Source organism: Kryptolebias marmoratus, linkage group LG18 (assembly GCF_001649575.2).
Source record: "Kryptolebias marmoratus isolate JLee-2015 linkage group LG18, ASM164957v2, whole genome shotgun sequence".
Lineage (NCBI taxonomy): Eukaryota > Metazoa > Chordata > Actinopteri > Cyprinodontiformes > Rivulidae > Kryptolebias > Kryptolebias marmoratus.
The window spans coordinates 5,186,262-5,205,087 of NC_051447.1; the positions used below are offsets into that span (position 1 = coordinate 5,186,262).

The 18,826-nt window shown below is 40.0% G+C and overlaps 1 protein-coding gene across 6 annotated transcripts in view; it reads left to right on the forward strand.

Annotated features, from left to right (window-relative positions):
* Nucleotides 1-1,674: 1,674 nt before the first annotated feature.
* Nucleotides 1,675-18,826, forward strand: part of ano2b (anoctamin 2b) — a 78,013-nt gene continuing 60,861 nt past the window's right edge. Inside the window, exons 1-3 of one of the 6 annotated variants that reach the window (XM_017432570.3) lie at nt 1,675-2,086; nt 8,515-8,711; nt 15,239-15,628. In XM_017432570.3, the coding sequence (XP_017288059.1) occupies nt 2,050-2,086; nt 8,515-8,711; nt 15,239-15,628 (624 nt within the window). In that variant the 5' untranslated portion in view covers nt 1,675-2,049. Of the gene's footprint in view, nt 2,087-8,514; nt 8,712-11,025; nt 11,783-15,238; nt 15,629-18,826 lie in introns of those variants that run through there. The other 5 variants (XM_017432573.3, XM_017432572.3, XM_017432574.3 and 2 more) reach the window with 5 other exon arrangements.

The window sequence follows — 18,826 nt, forward strand, 5'->3', positions numbered from 1 at the left end:
AATAGCATAAATACTCTAATGAAAAAAGTTAAGCCCACAGAGGGAATGGTCCAACTATGCAGACCACCTATGTTTGTATAAAAAATGGTTCAATTTGAAATGAGTTGGCACATATAAATGAAAGTTGTTGGCGCGTCCAACAGTCAAACAAAACAGTGAGTGAAGGTCAGGAGACACAGAGGATGCCCCGTAGATGCATTAGACAGCATTACCAGCACTTGATGGAGATTGTTAGGGGTTACATTGTGAGTTTGCCTGAGCCCAGGTGGTCATATTGTTCAGTTGTCCAGTGTGCAGGGCGTACAGATGTCACATTAACTCGATGTTGGAACCAATGAGTGAACAATGGCACCCATATACATTATGGAAATTTTGGTTGTTCATGACAGGCAACACAAGGATGGGATTTTTGTACTGTATACCAAGCATTACTAAATCCTAGGACATTTGTAAATGCCATCCAGACACAGATACTGGACTCTTTACAACACCCTCTGTCTGTCCGCACTGTGTTTCGAGGACTGGACTACTGCTTTATTGTCTTATCTGTAGGCTGCCATTAACACCAGAGCTGAGATGACCTTGGGGAGAACACCAATTCTGGCAATGTTGCAGTGCACATTGACCACTGTAGAAAGGCACTAGTTTCCATGCAACCTTGAACAGAAAAGCAGGTAAAGAAAATGGATGGATGGATGGATGGATGGATGGATGGATGGATGGATGGCTAGATGAATAGACATACCCTCTTTACTCTTGGCATAATGGTGTAGCCATAGAATATGACTTCAAGGTCACCTCTGGTAAAGATTCAGGGGACCTGATGGCACAGTGCCAGGTCAGTGACATCTTGCATTCACATGTCTTACCCCTCCTAAGAATGCACAACAGCACCCGTCCACACATCACATTTCTATGATCTGCCCGCCTCATGTTGAAGTTGTTTGCCAGATCTGCGATCTTTTCTCAGACATATGAGATCAGCTCAGATGTCAATTCTGACCAATTATCAATCTGCCAGATATTGAGAGCCAGATGCAACAGCTGTGGGCCAACTCACAGAAGGATATAATGGCTAAAGGGCCAAATTGATGGCCTTATGGGGGTGCCGCACCCTAATGACATGGGACCAACAGTGTGCCCAAACTGCCAACGTTGTCATCTTTATGATCTGCTGTAGCAATCATTGCATTACAGTCAAAATACCTTTCAGTTTGAGCAGTTTAAAATCATCTCCAACTCTCTGAGTGCTTAACATTGTTATGGTTAGTGAGAGAACTTGCGTCACTTTTGGTAAACCGTTGCTCCACAGTGCCACTTGTCAGAAAACTCTATGGACTTCATCTAATTCTGCAATGTTGCATGCTAATGGTTGGGGACTAAGCAATCAAATTATAGTGAGTGGATTTGTGTTTTTAAGAGCTAATTTTAATTCTGAAATTAAGCAGAGTAGTAAAATAACCATTTGGCTGAAGACTGACATCTGAGTCATCTCCATTTCTTGATAATATCAATCTGACCCATTTGTGTATTGAGTTCTGATTCATCTTTTTCAAAGTCTTAATGGTTCTTTTATGAACAGATTTGTCTCGGTAATCTCCTTCTGTTGAGTGTAATGCTTGTTTGTTCTGTTTTAATTTGTGCCATGATGACTCTTCCCATGTTTTAAGCTCCATTAGGTTGACCCTTAGGGCCTCTCAGGTTTGCAGCTAAGCCTCAACAGAAGGTACAATAATTAATGCACATTAGAAGGCTCAATAATCTGTGTTCAAGTATGTGGGGCTGGAATTCTTCAGCCAACCAACCAGTAAGCCACCTGCTCTGTTACCCATGAGCCCAGAGTTAAGTAAGTGTGCACAATAAACAGAGTTGCAGTGTCTGCTTCCTTGCCAGCCAATTGGAAAAGACTTTTATCCCAGAAGAGCTAATCTTCCACTGAGCTGAGGATTCTGTACTGAGTCAGATTGTTGTTGCTCTCACCTGCTGCCGACAGAAAAACAGCATGGCTACTGACTGACGGGGAACTCAGAAACTCGGGGTTAAGGTGAAATGGCTCTCCGCCGATCCCCCTCCTCCACCTGCGCAGGTGAGTGCCACAGAAACCTACAGGAAGCCTTTCTTTCTCTTTGCTTTATGTGAGCTGTCCTGTCTGTCTCTTCCTGTGTCTTCACCCAACAAAGGACTGGACCACTGTAGAGTCCCATTGTCCCTTCACCGTTCCCTCCAGTGTGTGTGGACAAGTCTGTATGTCAGCAGACCGTGTGGGGCGATCATCGACGGCCAGCTCTTTACGGCACCCAGGGTATACAGTTGCATGGGACTTTAATACAGTTCTGCATCCAGACCCCAACCTGCCGTCTCCTTTTCAGCTGGTCACTCTGAGAAAATATTTGACCACATTTTGGATGAATCTTAGACACCTGCTCTCAAAGTAAGACTCAGAAAGGGTTCAATCCAGGTTTGTTTTTATGGCTGAATGCTTCCATGAACTACTGTAAGGAAACATTCAAATCTGAATTGAAAAGTTTTTTTTGATTTGCTGAAGCACAGCGACGCTGCTGAGCTGACATACTATTCGAAACTTTCCTGAGATGAAGAGTTATTTTGAAGGAAAACTACATTTGCACTTTAATTGCTTAAACATCTTTTGCTTCGAAAATCAATTTTAAGAGAAACCAAAAGGCTACTCTGGAATAACAGATTCTTCTTTGAAACCAGCAACCCGCACTCCCCCCATCCTACTGCATTTATGGTACACAGCTTAATCCTTTATAATGTCTTTATAATGACAGATAGCTGGTTACTTAATCATAACTACCTTCGAGCAGCAGTTCTTCTGCACTGACTGCTACTGTAAATTGTAGAAGAATTTAGTTAATGTTGAATCAACATTTTTTTTCTTGTTAGCAATAGATCCATTCACCTACAAAAAAATATTTAGCACCCAGAGAGAAGGTAGTTTGATCCACATGCAGACCACCTATGGATATGTAAATGACTCGATTTGCAAGGCGCTGGAACAAGTAGAATGAACTATGGAGAGCAACAGTCAGTCAAAACATTTAGTGAAGATCACCATATTGTGTCAAGCATTATAGAACCCCATGACATTTGCGCCTGCCATCCAAATACAGATACTAGACTCTTTAACATCCCATGTCATCCCGGATTGTGTCTCGACAACTGGCTACATGCACCAACACCAGAGAAGGGACTGTGTTTGGAGTGGTCCTACTGGCATCACTGTGTGGGGAGCCATACAATGTGACTTCAGTTCACCTGTGGTTGTGAGCTGAGTATGGCGAGTGGAATGTGACAATTCTAACCTTCCATCGCTGTCAGAACACCTGAAATTTTGTATGGGATTGATAGGGACTTCTGACCTGTAGCAAAGTAGCAGCAATGTCATAAATAAAGCACCTGTCTGTAATGACAGTGGCACACCTTTGGAATTCACCAAAAATGTACTTCTGCTAAGTGCGTCTGCACAATTGTACCTTGCTGTCCTAATTTAAAGTTTATTCTGTTGAAACTGTATGAAATACAGTCTGACTTTTGTTATGAACTATAAGTTTTATAATTTTCATCTTCTTTCTCGTGTGACGTAAATATCACATGAGGGTCTCCTTCTGTGTCCCTTTCCACTCGTCATAACTTGATGGACCCTGACAAGACAGCGCTACTTCAGTGTGTCATCGTGTCTTACCACCAAGCTTTCAGCGAGACAACACCGTCCACTCACAGACCATCTATTTCCTGTTGGCGTCCTCACGTGGCCAGCAAGAATTCTTTGGACTTAAACAGTTTTGACTAAACAAACAACTTTTTATTGCATATTGGTGGACTGTGTGAAATGCACTGAAAAGAGTTAAATGAGACTTTTCTTTGCTGCAGTTTTGAGAAAGATTTCTATGATATTTTATCTGGCTGTAACCATATAATATTTGAAGACTGTGAACATGATTTGATACCAGAGGCTTTGAGGTTTCAGGTTGGTGCCCATGAGGAAAATTTAAAAATGACCATTTAGCTGCATGTAAGTAAACACTTCTCAAATGGGAAATAATGCAGAAAGACCTCCCCGCCAAAAAAAAAGTGATTTTATTACTTTTTAGCACAACACAATGCTTCTAAAACAGCTGTCTCATAAAGATGCTGAAACTCCTTTGCAGCTGGAAGATTTTAATGCTCTCTCTCATTAGTGCTTAATAACATGAAGCTAAATAAGACAAGCTTCTGGCACAAGTTTCCATACAATCAGCGAGCCAGAGCTGAGACAGCATGTGATAAAAGCATCAACATTAAGTCTTTGTGCCACGCTCCACCGCTGCTGCCCATTATCTGCTTTCTGAAGATGCCCTTTTGCCTCTGCTATTAGAAAAAGAGTGTGAAAATAGAATGTTTTTCTTACACAATCACTCCGAGAGACAGAGGCTAGTTGGGATTCCAAAAGTCTCTGATTTAAGGCAACATCTGAGGGAAAACAAGGCAGGGTTTTTTATGTCAAGTGCTTCTAAGGCTAAACACAAAACATCTTATTAAGGGTGCCAATGCATAAACAGTGAAGCACCCTTGTTACTATTCAGTTATGTTTCCATTACAACTTTTGATTTGTGATTCCTCTTGCAGCTTTTATAAAACATATGCAAAAAGTATGGCTCAGTATGGAATAGCAGACTACGACGTTTGGTAGCAGGACACCATACAGCATAGACAAAGTTTGCAAAGATCTAAGAAAGATTTTCACATATACAACACTGTAATTTTGGCAAAACCAGTGAGAAAACACATTTGGAGCACTAAATATTTCACAGGAAAAACCCAATTTAAAGTTTAAACGGGTCAAAGAAAGTTAGACTTTCTAAGCGACTAAACTGACATTTTAATATTTTGAAATGTTTTTTACACAATCACAGTTTAAAATGTATGATTTTGGAGAATTTCCCCACAGAATCTTAAACTAAGTGTTTATTTTTGAGCTGTCAAATGTTAAAGATGTTTTTTCAAACTTCCTTATTCCTGCTAACACCTCTTATACAGTTTATACATCAAAATGCAGGTATTTTTATCTTCTTCCACCCAATGCATCTGTCATTCATACAGGACATGTTTATTCCTTCAGTCCCTCCAGAGTGTAGAGTTCTCCTGTTCAAAGTCTCATAAACTTCCATTATATCTGAGCTCTAAGGCCCTGTCTACACTGCTCTGGATGGTTTTTTTTTGTTTTGTGTACACACAAACAGAGTTTTTGGTGAGAAAAACAGATATTTTGAAAATTATTTCCAATGTTGAGATTTTTTTAAAGTGTTTTAAAAACTACTTTTGATTTATCAGCATAGGCAAGAGATAGAGGTTTTCAGAAACATTGACAAAGCAACTTTTTTTTTACTCATTATGGTTCTAGAAACCAAAACAACGGGGCTATTTTTGATATAATCTTTTTCTCTCTTCATCCCAGTCTGTCACCATTAAACTTTAATTATGTGCTGTAAATGGTCAAGCCCGTACCTCACCGGGCTGCGACTGTTGGTGGATAGTTGGCAACTTAAAATTGCAAAAAAATAGATAGATTTCCTGTGTTTGCAGCCATGTCGTATAGGAGAGCTGTCAAAGTATAGCTGTAACACTCTAGAATTATGGAAACTAAATTGAGAAGGGTTTAGGATGAGTTTGAGATAAGAAGAGAAAATTTGTTGCACTGATTTTTAACAGTCACAGCCCAATAAGGTACTGGCTTTAATAACTGTAAGGAAATTGTAAAATGGATCATAGAAAATTAGTAACTACATCTGTTTTTTGTTTTTTTTGCCAAGCTAAGAATGTAAATTCTCTGTATTCTTACCACCTCGTGGCTCGGCATGGATTATTTCTACAATTTTGGTTTAGGAAAAGTAATAAATCTGCTTTAAAACATATCTGGAGTAATGGAAATCGGGCCTAAATTCAACTGAACTTGTCATATCTTCTACCTAAAACACTGTAGACAACTAAAAGATTACCATCAGCTGCTTCTGTCACTAGTAGTTCAGGAAAGGTTTCAATTCGACCTTTAGTTTTTGCACAATGACTGTTTGTCTGATGACTTTTGTGATCTTGGTTCTTTCTACTCTTCTTATACATTTTACACCAAAACATCAGCGTTTTGTCAGCTTAGATTACAACAAAACTATGTTCCAAACTATTATTGGGACCTAAAGTAGAAAAACGTTGATGTATGTCAGAATTCCAAGCAGTACTTGTATTTGCACCCTTTAAAGGTTGGTGACAAAAAAATTCTAGTTAATACATATTTTCAATTTTAGTTTAAACCCCTCGACCAAGTGCAGATATTTCACTTTCAAATGGCAAATCTTTCTTCTCCAGGTGCGGTTTAAAGCTGAACCATCTTTCTTTGCTTCTAAATTCTAGTAACAGGAACATCCACTTTACTGATGCCCGTTTTATGATTATACAAATGCCATTTTGTCATTCATTTCCCCTCCTACCGGACACAACCAGGTGACCTCCCTGTTAAAGGACCACTGATGTCAAGTGAGCAGAATCACCAAACAAATTGATTTTTAATTTATTTTTTTCCTTTCGGCTTGAATTTTTAAACACATGATTACATCTCTTGTCCTGTCTGACGGCTCTCATCATCACACAGTTTGGTACATTCAAGTGTGAAACAAATGTGTTGAGATGTATAAAAAATACAAGACAGAAAGAAGAGATGGAGAGAGCTGAAAAGAGAGTGCTGCACATGGCCTGGTGCGTTACTATGGCTACAGCTGTCTGTATCCCTAAAATAACCATACACACAAACACACACATATATATATATACAGACACACGCATACACACACACACTAACCTTATTACAAAAAGACAGAAAAAAACAGCAATCTGTTATTGTTCTTGACAGCAAAGATGAAGTACGATCTGTTTTGTCAATTCTGCACTTAAAATTTCCAAAAGAAACTGCAGACAAAAAAATGAGCAACAAGTCATCTGTTGATGGTTTTGTCTTTGCCGCTTCAACAAATTTGTTTTTCTTTTTTTTCTCTGGAAATTTTGCCATGATTTTTCTTGTCGTGCTGTAAGACCAACCGGGAAGCAGGCTCTGTCGGCGGTGTGTTGTTTTAAGGCCGGGTTTGTGATTGACTGACACACACTTCCATTTGCACAGCGGGATTCAAAGCTTCATCAGGCCACTTTGCATATTTGTGGCGGCAAACAACACAGAGCTGCAGCTAAAAATGAAACCACGAAAGCACAAAACTGCCACTAACGCAGTGTTGAAGGATTCTCATATTCTCAAATACCCTCTACTTTGACCCGTGGAGAATTAGATGAGTGAGGTTCCCTACTTTCAGTATGATAAGAACAAATAGTATTGTGTTTGATTGAGCATTTTATTATTGTAACAATGCTTCTTGGCAATGGATTTTGATACATTGGAAAGTCTGTTTATTTCCTCTTAAATGCTTAAATGGTGCCACATTTATAAGGAAAATACATTTGTGGGTTGAGCAGCTGAGTCGAATATGTGGGTTGTGCTCATGAAAAACGTGCCAAATCTTATCTGCCAAACAGTTTAATCTGCTATTGACTTTTGTTTGGTACCATTTATTGAACTGAATGATTGGAGTCTGAGAAAACAAGATGTATTGTCAATTTAACATCATATTCATTTAACAAACAGGAGCCTCAGTTGCATGTGGGAGAACCATACACAGCCACAACAGCCTGGCTCCTCCTCGTCACACACTGCTGTGGGATAGCATCCCATCCACAACCAGCATTTGTCACAGATCAGCCAATGTGATTGTACCGGCCACTTTGGAAAGAACAGCACACCCAGGCTGATCCCACAGGTGTTCAATGGGGTTGAGGTCAGAACTGCAGAAAGGCCATTCCATCCTCGCCGCTCCCAAATTCTGGAGGTAGTCTCTGATAAACCCCGCTCTGTGGGGACGAGGGTTGTCATCTTGGAGGATAGAGTTTGGTCCCAGACTGTGGAGATATGGAATTGCCACTGGTTAATGAAAATCAGGCACATGTGGTACCAGAAGCTGTAAAACAAGAGTCAATAGCAGAATATGCTGTTAGGCATTGGCAAAGCTTTGTTAATTTTTTTCAACCCATATAGTCAACTGTGCTCCACAAATACATTTTGCATACAAATGTGGCACCATTTAAGAGGAAATAAACAGGATTCCCAATGTTATAAGGTTAATTTCCAAGAAGCATTGTTGCAACAAAGAAATAATCAACCAAACACAAATTTTCTTGCTTTTTGTACTGTTTAAATCTCGTGGTCCTTTTAAGCCAAACATTTACCCCTGTTCTGAGCTCACATCACACAGATGTTTGTAAGGTTCCTCACCCATCCCAAACGGGGGAGAAAGAAGCATAAATTGTACCGCAGACTGTGCAAATGCGTAATCTAACATTAAAGACTGGCTGTTCCATGTCAGAACAGGATTTTGTATCTTTGACTAGCACTTACTTTATCAAATCATTGTCTTCCAGAGCCATGGTCCAATGGCGCCGGCTTCCGCCAACCATCCACAGCGCTCAGCGAATCGTCGTCCATCCACAGCGATGCCCTGTGCCACCTGAACAGGGACATGTCTGGGATCGGACTGAAGCCCATGCCCTACAGCATCCTGGAGCCTGAAGCTTTAAAGGAAGAGCCCTGGAGCGAGGAGTCCCAACATCTACTGCAGGTACACTTCGGAACCCAGTCTGAACCTTCCACTTCTGAGGTTTGCATTGTTTGGGTGACACAGGAGTTCATATAAAAATAAACAGCTTGTTAAACTGAGCTAATGATGGGATGTTTCCTGTGGGTGTAATGTTGCATGGCATTGCAACATTTTATGAGTTAGCACAATGTCTCATTAAAGTGACTTCAGATGTCATGCTGTGATAATGAGGGAGACACACGCTTTTGGAGTTCATTGTGTTTGTGCTCGTTTACAAAAAGTTTGATTTATTCTGCAGAAAGACAGGCCGAGGTTAAAACTGCCTTTACAAAACAAGCTCAGAAAAGGTTAATGGTAAAAACTGATAAGTCAACCCTAATTCTGACAAAATAAAAAAATGGGACTTTGTGTAAAATGTAAATAAAACAAAATGCAATGACTTGCAAATTGCACAAACTTATATTTTATTTACAGTCAAACATAATTGCTATATGAAATGTTTAAATTACAAAATAGATGATTTCTTGGGAAAAACAGCTGCTTTTGAATTTGATAGCAGCAGCACATCTCAAAAAGTTGGGACACGGGCAACAAAAGTAAGTGGTACGAATAAGAAACAGCTGGAGGAGCATTTTGCAACAAATTAAGTTAACTGGCAACAGGTCAATAAGAGGAATGGGGATAAAAATAATCTCTCAAAAGTAAAGAAGGGCAGAGGTTTGCCAGTCTGTGAAAAACTGCCACTAAAAATAGTGGAACGATTTCAGAAAAATGTTCCTCACGGGAAAATTGGGAAGACTTTGAATATCCCATCAGCTACACTTTATAATATCATCAAAAGTTTCAAGAATGTGGAGAAATCTCTGAGCTCAAAGGACAAAAGGCTGAAAGCTAATACTGCTTGTGATCTTCGGGCCCTCAGGGGCCACTGCATTAAACACAGGTCTGTCCAGGGCCTGGACAAAAGTGAATTGCTGCTGTCTTAAAACGACTCTGGTCTCAAAGATTTTATAGTGAATCATGCTAATGCTAGAAGTGCAAATAGCAGCGGCAGCAGCTAGCCTGGGGCACTTCCTGCAGGAGTTTTATGTTTCAGGAGAAAAACAATTTAATATAAACTGACGTGATATGACGTTTTCAGGTTTGACTTGATTTAATTCTTTCATCTTGGTCCCTTTCTGATTACCCACTAACCCATCAATCTGGTCAGAACTAAACTCTATTTATCCAAGCTGAGGTTGCTATCTATAACAGGTAAGATATTGTTTGTATTTGTTTTATTTCTATGGAATCTCAAAAAACCCACACAACTCTGCTTTTTACTCAGCTTCATTTGATGCACCAAAACAACAGAGGGATGAGCAATGAAGGGCAAAGAAAAAAACAACAAAAAACAATATGTGTAAAAACCTTTCAAGTATTGATACAAACTGTGTCTGCTTATGAGATTTTGCTGGGAAAACACATCTCTGCAAGTTACATCAGAGAGCTGCCTCCTCTCTGCACACTGTAAAAAATGTTTGCTGGCGAAATAAAAAACAGAACGGTTAGATTCAGATTCAGCTCAGCGAAGTGTGGGATGACAGGAATGTCAGTGTTATAAAAAGAGAATAAATGAACAAAAGTAGATAATAAAAATAAAGACGAAGTAAATGTGGAATGACAAACATAACAAACAAATCAAATGCCAGTTTGTTTTTCATGCATATGTTGCTTTGTTTGTTACTTTAACGTTGTTTTTTTCTCTTTACATAGTTTTCTAGTTGTCATCTAAGTATTTTTTAACCCTTTCATCAAACCTCTATCTCTGTGGGAACGGGAAATGCTGACACAGTTAAAAATCTGTTTTTAAAACTATCCAGAGTAGCGTGGATGGGGCCGTAGTCAAATTCCTTTATAACGAGTAAATTTTGAATCTGATGGACCCTGGGGCAGAAGCTTGGGAGAAGAGAAAAGGCAACAGAAATGCTACAAGAAGAAGGGCAATGCTAGAAAGAGGAAAAACGAAAAAAAAAACTAAAATTACAATAAAGTTAGGGTTTATTTATAAAACACATTTGCAGTCTTTGCAGACCAAAGCGTAAATATCACTGGCATTACTAAAGATGGATGAAGCGTGTCCACCTCCTCCTGTTGTTGGGTTAAAGACGATGCCTACCGATTTCAAGGTCACAGGTAACCCCGTTGCTACCTCCGCCAAGGAGGTTATGTTTTCAGTTGTGTTTGTTTGTTTGTCTGTCAGCAGAATTAATAATGGACAGATTTGGATGAAATTTTTAGGAAATGTTTGGGTTGTCACAAAAAAATTAAATTAAATTAAATTTTTTTTAAAAAATTGATTAAATCTTGATGGTGATCCAGATCACACTACTTTTTATTGACACTGGACCACTGACACAAGGTTTGCGCTCTCTGAATGCTTCTAGTTGATTTATTTAACTCTGTGAGTGGCTTCAACTTCTTCCTTCTGGTCCTGTCTCTAGTTATAATATATCTCGATGATGAAAAAATAGTAATTAATAGTCGTATTAATAACAGAAAATTAAAGAAAAAAGTTCATTTTTGTCTAGTTCTTTGTGTTATATTTGTTTTTTTCTTTCCCCACCTTGATTCTGTTTGGTGACACCCTTATTATTTAATAGGCAAATAGTTGTTTCTATTAAAAAACAAGCGTCTGCTAATTATTACTAATAATAACATCATCATCATCATTATGGGAGGTTGTTTCCGAAAGAAAAAGCCTGCGTGGTTCCGAGGAGGCAGGTCCTTTTTTACAGTGTAGAGCAGCCTCTGACAGCAGCAGCAGCCGTGCAGGAGCTGCTGACCGCAGATCAGTTGGACACAGGTGGAGGAGCAGCGCGCGACCAGAGGCGCTCCGGGATCCACGGGATCCCCTCAGACCTGGAGCGGCTCCTTTTCCACTGCGGACCAGGAGCGGAGCTGATGATGGAGGGAGCCGGGCTGGCAGGGAATAATCTGGCTGCGTGGCAACTTTTAATCCTGCTCTGCTGCTTCTCCTTCTCCTTCTCCCGCTCCGTGTGTGTTTGAAGCGCAACAGCATGCAGATCTCTCCGAGCGAAGACAAGATCCCAGTAAGTTTCCTCTGGCTTTAAAGCGCTTTTCCAGCCTCATCCGTTCCAACAGAAACATAACTTTATTTACCAGCCGGCTGAGGTGGTTTCCCCTCTCATTTTAACTCTAATGAAAGCTGACACTGATAAGAATAAGAACCTGGTGTAGTTTTGTTCACTTTAACTCTGATCCTATCACAACTATATATTTTCCTTATAATAACAATAATAATGAACCTTTCTTGCAAACGTTATTGACTAAGATCACCGTATGTTGAGAAATAACTCTCAGCTACTACCATGTCAAATTTCTAGCTCAGTATCTGTAAAATTGACTGATATATAGCGTTTTTGTGTTCTCCAAGGACAGTTGGCTGCCATGGCCATCTTAAAATGAATTGACTTCAAAGGTTAATCAATTATAGAGGTACAGCCACTCATTATTTCCTGAAAGTTGCGTTAAAATCCATCCAGTAGTTTTTTAGATATTCTGCTAACAGACAAACAGGGTTGAGTCCAGCAGTTAATGCTAAAGTTTTAAGCCAACATCTTGCACAATGAGTAGCATTTGGAGTATGTGTTGGGAATGACTCTCAGCTACAACTACAGCAAATTTTAGCTCAATATCTATACAGTTTACTGAAACATAGCCATGTTTGTATTTTCTAAATTTAACTGGCTGTGGCAGCCATCTTGTCTGTGGTTGGGTCGTCAACGTTAATCATTTGTTGAGATACAACCACTGAATATTTCCTGTAAGTTTCATTCAAATCCGTCCAGCAGGTCACGAGATATTTTGCTAACAGACATAGTTGACTCCAAATAGTTCATGGCGATATTTTACCTTTTAGCGCTCAGAGGATGTGTTGGGGATCAGTCTCCGCTTCAGCCATGCCACATTTTTAGGCAAATATATGTCAAAATGACTGAGTTCCAGACAGTTTTGTATTTTCTTTTTTTTAAGGTCAGGTTGTTGTTGCGGCCATCTTAAATCAGATTGACTCCACAAGATAAAAGCTTGCAGATGTTTGTTAAAATTTATTCAGTGTTTCATGTGATATTTTAACAGAGGCGCACATCCAGACTTGGGCAAAATCATGATCATCTGCCTTCAACTGCAGGCGGCAGGATTAATAAATAACAATAATAAATAATAATATTAGGACAATGTCATACTACAGTCAGACTATTTACTACTTTAGCACAGCGTCATGAAATAGAGAGTAACGGAATAATATCCTGTTTGGAGGCTCATGCAGTCTCCAGGGCTCTCCCCCTCCCGAGGGTTCTTCATGCTTTTGCTAAGACAAACATCTGTGCCTGACATGATTTCTTGGTACTGGCTGGGGCCAGCTGGGAATCTTCTCAGTAGTCTGCTTTACATATTTCTCCAGAAAAAATACGTTTCCAACAAACACCCGTCCTAAGGGAAAGTTCCTGGAGCTCAATTAGGGCTCCTTTTGGTGTTTCGCGTACGTCAAGTGTTTGACTCGGTGGTGCTGATTGTTTTGCACCTGTTAGCCATCAGGACAAAGAAATGCTTATCGAAGCTTTCTTTAGCTGAACAGTGAGCTGGGAATGAAGAACTACAGACTGCTCGTGAAAGGTTGATGCATTGTGGTTGACTCGGTTGTGCACGAAAACAAACCAGTACAGTTCAGTTACTGGAGTATTCTTTTAGATTAAATTTTGTAAGCAAGGTACCAGGTACCATATGCGTTTGTTTACCCACGGAAACAGCTGAAGTGACTGAAAATGCTTTTATTTCTTCTTGTTCAGATTATTGCAGCGAACCTTTTAGCTGTTTTTAACAAACAAGCCCTCGATCGTCGGCGGCTAGTCCAAAATGCTCTAATCAAAAAATTTTTTTTTTTTAAATCTATACACTGTTTTATATTCATGTACAGTTTTTAGTGGATTGTTTTGCATTTTATTGTGAAGCACTTAATGATTTTTATTTATGAAAAGTTCCACATAAACAGACTAAAAAGGCCAACAATGGCGATGTCCATGGAAGAGCCGGTTGATGGCAATGGCATCCATCCATTCATCCTCTACTACTTATCCGTGGTCAAGTAGCAAAGGCAGCAGGTCCAGGGGAGAAACCCAGACCTCCCTCTCCCCAGCAACACTCTCCAGCTCCTCCTGGGGATCCCAAGGAGTTCCCAGACCAGAGAGGAGACATAATCCCTCCATGGAGTTCTGGGTCTGCCCTGAGGTGTCTTCCCAGTGGGACATGCCTGAAAAATCTCCAAAGGGAGACGTCCAGGAGGCACCCTGATTAGATGTCCAAACCTTGTTGACTGAGTCCTTTCGATGTGAAGGAGCAGTGGCTGTACTCTGAGCTCCTCCCGGATGATGGAGCTCCTCACCTCATCTCTAAGACTGAGCTCGGCTGCTCTACAAAGGAAGCTCATTTCAGCCGCTTGTATCCATTTGTAGAACATGTCTGCCACACCAATGGCCAAAAGTATTCAGACTCCCAACCCTGCTTGTGTCAAGTCAAGTACAACAGTACAACACTACAAGCTAAAGATGGTGTACACGAAAGACAAGAAATGCCAAGAATCTACCCAGACACTCGTCTGGCCTAATCCAGCCTATTAGGTAACTAATAAGCACCCTTTTAAGCATATCGTAGACTGTAGATCAAGTAAGTGTTGCAAAAACACTGAAATGGTAAACTTACCGGTCTAGCAGAAGTTCTGTTGAGCTCTGTCTTTATGGCACTTAACCACCCTCCTTGATCTTTGATATATATACTTGGCAGTTGTCTTACTCAACTTTTTCTTTTCTTTCACTTTTAGCAGCAGATTAACTCTTATATTTCCACTTAAACGTCTTCTTTGAGATTCTACGGTTGTCCAATTTCACCTTATTTGTTTACCTACACAGACCATGGCCGGGCTGATGTCGATCAATTACGTGAAACCCAACACCGTGACTTAACTGAGAACTATAAAACCTATGCACACTCGAAGTGCAGTGGCTTGTCAGTCTGACGGTAGATTTCCTCAGTGCATATCCTGTTTTTTCCCCCTTTGTTTTCTGTTATCTCTGGTCTTATTTACCGAACTAGTCTTTCCCAGTGACACAGTTCAATATTTTGGTCCTGCTGCTAAGAATCCTTCCATCTGCACAGCTTTCCATATCATGTTTTAACGCGTTTAATCTCCCTTTTTATTTCTCCTCTGTCTAAATAAAGACTAAAAGAGGCAAAGGTGAGCTGACTGCCCACTCTGCTGCTGAAAGTTCTCATTTTATTGTTTTTGAGAACCTGCCAAAAGCCACTCGTGTCTGCCGGTGTTGACACCGCATCAGATGTTTAAGTTCATTCAAACGCCTCTTACATAACTCCCCTGCTGCTTAAAGGCTGTCTTTGAACAATTTGTATCAGTTTGGGTATGATAATTCTTTAAAGAAGGTGTTTGTTTTCTATGGTTAGCTTTGCCAACACATATTTTCCTTTCCCCGCAGGTTGTGGGAGTAACTTCCAGCCCTCAAGCCAGCGGCGAAGGTCTTTACTTCTGTGATGGCCGACGGAAAGTGGACTACGTCCTGGTTTTTCACCACAGGCGGCACAGCTCCATACGTTCGCCTGCTGGCGCCGCCTTTCCGCAGGACGAGTTATCCATCGTCTCGAACGGCAACTTCCCTCCGACGGTGGGCTCGGACAGTGCGCCGGGACGAGGAGGTGGTGGCCTTCGGAGGGAAGAGGCGGCGAGTGTCGGAGAGGTATTCATGGAGCTTGGAAATGCAAGAGGGAACGAGCCGATGGAGGCAGCCGCCCAGGAGATGCACCTGATCAGACAGGAGTTTGAGTCCAACTTGTTGGAGGCCGGTCTGGAGATGGAGAGAGACAGGGACGTGAGTGTGCTTTCGCCTGAAAAGGTTGTCTTTTACAACGATACTTTTGTCCACCAGTTGGATTCAGTTCAATTAAATACATTTATTTAGTGCTCATTTACAAAGGAGTATGCAACCCCAAATCCAAAAAAGTTAGGATGTTGTGTAAAATGTAAATAAAACAAACTGCAATGATTTGCAAATCTCATAATTACATATTTTATTCACAATGGAGTACTTAATAAACATATCAGCTGTTTAAACTAAGAAATTGTATCATTTTGTTTGGAAAAAAATAAGGTAATTTTGAATTTGATGACAGCAAAACTTCTCAACAAAGTTGGAACAGGACCATGTTTCCCACTGTGAGGCATTCCCTCTTCTTTTAACTGTAAATGTCGAAGAGCTGAGGAACATTATTTTAAAATTGTTCCATTATTCTTAGACAGTTTTTCACAGACTGGTAAACCTCTGTCCATCTTTACCTTTGAGAGATTCAGCCTCTCTAAAATATTTATTTTATACTCTTACTGACCTTTTGCCTATAACCTAACCTGTAGCAAAAGGCTCTGCCATCTTTCTTAGTCGTAACACTATCTTTTAGAGCCTTTTGTTACCCCTGGAGTTAACTTTTTTGAGATGTATTGCAAACATCAAATTCAAAATTGCCTTATTTTTTCCTAAAAATAGTAAACTGTTAATAAAAGATGTGTTTATGAAATTTGCAAATCATTGCATTCTGGTTTTGTTTACATTTTACACAATATTCCAGCTTTTTGGGAATAGGGGTTGTACATATTTGCAGGTATATACATATCTACATAGCATATACACATGTACACACACTTATATACGAAGGGCAGGCATACATTAGGATTGGGACTGACAATTTGATTTGATTACAATTCAAAGGGCTGTCATGCGAATATAAAACGACTAACGATGCATTTGTTATCACACTTTACAATTAAAGCAATAAAATCCCAAGCATAGAATCTCTCTGATCTAAAAGAAACAAAATATTTTGCGCTACACTGCAGTATTAAACAGTTCTCATTCAGACCCCCCAAAAAAGAAGTCAAAATGTTGAGTGGCATAAGGTTCTGTGGCAGTGGATGTCCAAACATCACGTTAGAGATGTCTGACCCACTTTCTTCAGTGTTTTTTGGTTCTGTTTTAGAGTGTGGGAATGGCTGTGTCAGTATTACTGATGGTCTGTGTCTGTTGGAGAGGAGTTAGTGACTCGAAATTAAAAGAAAATAGGCAAATCTATAGTCACCGAACTCTGAATGTTTGCAACCAAGTGACCAGCGAGTTGTGTGGCCGCATTTTGCGTGGCAAGTTTTTGAAAAACCAACCTCCTTTTTGTTTTCATGGATTGAAAAACTGTATTGTAAGTTGTAGGCATCATTTTGTTGCCCACCTCCACCCACTTCATACCATGCTGCAAATGTTTTAAGACATTCTGGAGTCTCTCTTTTGAATGCTGTAGTCTCAGCCCAGTGATTTACTACATTTAATTAGTAATGAGTGGCAGTTTGTCTTGTCCTGCGGGTGGAAACGTGTCCACACCCTGCATATGGTGCAGCTCTTGTAAATGTCATTTGACATTAGGTCCTTCCTAACACTGGTTTTCAGTGTAGAAAGTATAACCTGTATGTGGTATCTTTGTTGTGCTCATGGCATAAACGGTCCGGGCGCCGCAGACTTCAGTGTTCCGCCTGTCGCGATCCTCAACCGGAGGTTCTTATAGCCCTTTTTTGGAAAACACGTAATGATAAGGAACATTTATAAGTATTGCCTGAAACATCTGGACAGTAATTTAAATACAATGAAACCAGCGAACAGCTGAGAATGTGGAGTGATTTGTTGTCAAGAATGTGCTTTACTTCATTAAATACTGAAATGCCCCTTGAGACTTTATTGTGTTAGATTTCCCAACTTATTTTACGATCTATTATCAGACAAAGAACATTATTTGTCATGGTGTAAGTACATTTGGTTGGTAACAAATGAATAACATGTAAGAAAAAACACACCAGCTTGGACACAATAATCACTTTAGAGCCAGTGTTTTGTTAATCTGGGCTGATTTATTCAGTTAGATGCTTCTGTGAAGGGATTGTCATGAATGTTAAGGCAAAAAGAGAAGGGAGACAGGAAGAACCAGCTTGTTGATTTTTGGGAAATCTCAGTATCTTACCAGTGAATCTTATTTTTCTACAATATACAGTTGCACAAAACCTGCAAACCTGAGCAACAGCGGAAGAAACGCGATGAGTCATTCTGCTTTGTCCTTTCATCTAGAAACCCTTGCAGAAAGTAAAGCTTTACCTGACGATATTTACTTGAACTTGAGTAAAATGAAGACATCTTTTAGGACAAAGGAGATGTTTGAAGACTTGCAAAGATTTAAAATGTTTCCAGTCACATTTACAAGAAGTGGTTTTATGAAACTAAAGAGAAATATGATTGTTACAATCACCACTTGGAGGCTTTTTATTTTGAAATTGATGATTTGGGCAGATTTAAGTCAAGACTGCACAATATTGCAAAAATGCATTCAAGATTAGTTGTGTCACTTTTGTCTTTTTGTGGTCAACATTACACCCACGGTGTGTTTTAGCATTTTGGCCACTGTAATCCAAATTGCCATTTAGAGCCAGTTTTTGCATAAGTTAACTTATTCGGCCTGAAACAGGTCATTTTTGTGCTTGGATGATCGCTCCCTCTCCGTACTCCCATGTGTGAATGAATCCTGCCTTTAGTTGATGCTGTGTGTGCTTGTGTTGGAGGTTCTTGGCAGAACATTCAGTGTGTTGTCTCTATTGTTTTCACTGCACATTTCTGCCAAATAGTTGTACAAACGCACTCATTTGTTATAGTTCTACTTAATGAATTGCTGTGAATGTGTGAATTTGACCTGTTTATGAGTTTCAGACAGAAAAAATAGCAATGCAGAAGCAGGTCCAATTCAGACTCCATTGATGAGCCAAAAATGGCTACTGCCATTGGACCCACTTCCAGCACATATTGTCCCATCCCGTCCAAACACTGTTTCGTAGCCCTTTACATTGCCATCAGTTTTGCATTACATGGTTATTTGAGCCGAAAAATAATGAAATTGCAGCAGGATGTGTCCCAGGCTGCACCGGAAGTGTTACAGCTTGCAAATAACCATGTATTGGGAAATTGATGACTGTCAATGCCTATGAAATT